At 27.0% G+C, this 2911-nt stretch overlaps 1 protein-coding gene across 1 annotated transcript; it reads right to left on the bottom strand.

Moving 5' to 3' along the window:
* Positions 1-308: 308 nt before the first annotated feature.
* On the bottom strand, positions 309-2565 carry LOC103492920 (auxin-responsive protein IAA33). The gene is made up of 2 exons (XM_008453486.2): positions 2161-2565; positions 309-641 (listed from the first exon to the last, which is right to left on the bottom strand). Exons 1-2 carry the CDS (start codon positions 2514-2516, stop codon positions 566-568), a joined length of 432 nt encoding a protein of 143 aa, XP_008451708.1. The 5' UTR covers positions 2517-2565; the 3' UTR covers positions 309-565.
* Between the last annotated feature and the right edge of the window lie 346 nt (positions 2566-2911).

The following is a 2911-nucleotide window of genomic DNA, read 5'->3' as shown; positions in this document are numbered from 1 at the left end:
ACACTTCATTATAATAGAAGAGGTACAAAAGTCACCAAACCCTATTTCAAGAAGTGTTTTTTTTTTTTTTTTTTAACCCTAAACTATGAAGTAAAATAATATCTATCTAGAGGAACTCTGATGTGTGTTAAACAATAATTAAGAGCTATAATGCATCACTTTCGATCTTGAAGCATGATAAGGATGTTAAGAAGGATACCAGTTAAGTTGGGATGTTGTGATGCATCTACCGATTTGTCATTCCATGCATCCAAGATAATAGAAAAAAAATTAGATTGAGGGAGAGAGGAGGATGGCACAAGAACATATATAGAATTTTTATATATTTAATATTATAAATATATTATGTTTAGAAATTATTGGATTTAATATTTTGATTTAAGTGAACATAGATAGAAGCATTTATGTTCAATAACATTAAACAAAAGGGAAAATCTTATTATTTCTTTCATTACTGTTTTATTATTTTGAAAGAAAACATAATCATAATAATGATAATATTAATTAATACAAATGGCTCTCATAAAATATATATATATATATATACTCAACACATAATATTAATTTAATTTGCTCTTCCCCTCCTTGAATTTGCTTTTACCGGCAGTATTCGAATTCTCTTCGCCACTCGCACAAAATCACTGTTACACACACACAAATTTCAATATTATTTTCTTATTTACATAATTACTTTTTAGATAAGATATAAAAAGAAAACAAAATTTGAAAAAATATTAATTGATTAACAAAGACTATAAAATAAGTGAACTTTTTTTCTTATTGTGAAAACCATTATTTTAAAAATATTGAAGCAAAACAAGAAAAACATTTAAAAACTATGAAAAAAAAAAAGGAAATATTATAGTCTTAAACCTTAAACATGTAACTTAATAAATATTTTATTTTCTTTTTCTGTTGACACCTGCTAGTGGATTTTATTATTATTATTATTATAGTTCTTATATGTTTTTTTTTAAAAAAAAATTAAATTGTCATGTTTTTCCCTTTTTTGAGTACACAACTCTTTCTCTTTGATTATATTTTTAGTTTCTATACATTTTCAATTTGAAAAATTTTTATGAAGAAAAATCTAAAGAAAAAATATATTTTTCAGAAATAAAATATAAAATTTTTATCAAATAAATCCTTACATTACCCTGATGGAAGAAATAACTATCCATACTTCTTCCAGTACTTTTTAGAACAAAAATATGAAGAGAATTTTTTAAAAAAATAAGGAAAACCCCTTATTTATATTGTTGGTAATTTTAATATAAAGTGAAATTTAATATTGAGTTTTAACTCTATGATATTTCTTTTTTAGAAAATATTATAAAATTAAATTAAAGAGAACTTTGTTGCATCTCTAACCTACAGACCTAGATGTGTTTCATTCGATTAGAATTCATAGGAGAATTTTAAGTTTGGTGTGATCCAATTGCAACCACTCAAAAATTGAGGTCTCCTCTATTTAACTTTTTGTATTAACTTTGTAAAAGAAAGGGTTAAATTAAACTTAATAGATAATTTTTTTAAGTTTTAGAAAAATAGCTTGATTTTTTAAAACAATCCTAGAAAATGAAGAAAAAAACAACTAAGGGAAGAAGTAGAGTTTGCAATCTTATTTTTCGAAAATTAAACAATTAACAAACGGATTTTTGTGGGATAAGAATTGTGTTTTACTGTCTTATAAATTATGTTGGTTTTCTTTCCAATTTTATAATGTGGTTTTTCCAAATCCTAAAAATAAAAATATTAGAATATATACATTTTTAATTTTTATAGAAAATTTTGAGATTTTACCATAGAATTCTAATTTTTTTTTATATATATTTTGTAAATGTTTTGAGTCTATTTACAAACATAATTTTCGTAAACTAAAATTAAAAAAATGAATAGTTATCAAATTGAATTGGGTTTTATATAATTCTGTTTTTGTTCAAGTTGAAGTATACAATCTCAACAAAATTCAAGCATAATGAGATTCATAGCCAATTAGCAACCTCAAAATTTTCAAACAGATCATAATTTTTTTTAAAAAAAAAATTATATATATATATACACACATATATTAAGAAATAGGGAAAATCCCCCCAAAGAAATTAAACCTAATTGAAGAGAGAGAAAGAATCCTATAGAGAAAAGAGAGTATATACTAACTTCCAATTGAGATCACCAGCAAGAAGAAGATCATTTTCAATATCCTCATAAGCAACGATATATCCCGGCACCGCGTTCGTCAGGTCCAGCCGCCGCTCCCCGGACTCTTCACCTTCGTCGTCGTCGTCCACGAACATCCGTCTCAAAGCCTTCGCCAAGCTCTCGTAGCTTCCATGTTTGTGGAGGCTGATCCGCTGACAGATCGCTCTCCCTTCTAACACCACCGTCACCGGCGGAATCACCGCCGAAAAATCCTCCTCCGCCTGCTGCGGCGGACCTACTCTCCTCTCTGCCCATCGCGCCATCTTGAAATACTCCGCAGCGGCAGCGGCAGCAGGGGACTGAGTTGCATTCATCAGATTTGAGTGAGAGAGAAATAAAAGAAGAAAGTATTGGGTTTAATTTGTTTTGCTTTGGGAAGAAAAATTCTATATATATATATATATATGAGAGATGATAAAAAAAAATAATTAAAAAAATTTTAATGAGAGAGATAACATAAATGTCGGAAAGGAACTAGTTAGATAAGTGTCCAAAAACCGAACCGGTGAATTCGAGCATGTGAATAAAAGGATTATTTTGAAGTAACTATTTTCTTAAACATTATTTAAATTTATATGATAGAGAGATGAAGATGTATCCAATCATATTATCTATACATCGATATTATCTATACATCGAGATATATATATATATATATATATATATATATTTATTTGATAATAGAAGTCTATCGATATTATTTTATATG

This window comes from Cucumis melo, chromosome 5 (genome assembly GCF_025177605.1).
Source record: "Cucumis melo cultivar AY chromosome 5, USDA_Cmelo_AY_1.0, whole genome shotgun sequence".
NCBI lineage: Eukaryota > Viridiplantae > Streptophyta > Magnoliopsida > Cucurbitales > Cucurbitaceae > Cucumis > Cucumis melo.
Note: the sequence above shows the minus strand (reverse complement) of the source record. Positions and strands in the feature narration are given on the sequence as shown.

What these genes read in the sequence shown, in the direction of transcription:
- LOC103492920 (XM_008453486.2), bottom strand. Translation starts at nt 2,516, where the DNA reads ATGAATGCAACTCAGTCCCCTGCTGCCGCTGCCGCTGCGGAGTATTTC. An exon ending in GCTGGTGATCTCAATTGGAA is followed by an intron (nt 642 to 2,160) that starts GTTAGTATATAC and finishes TGTGTGTAACAG; the next exon opens with TGATTTTGTGCGAGTGGCGA.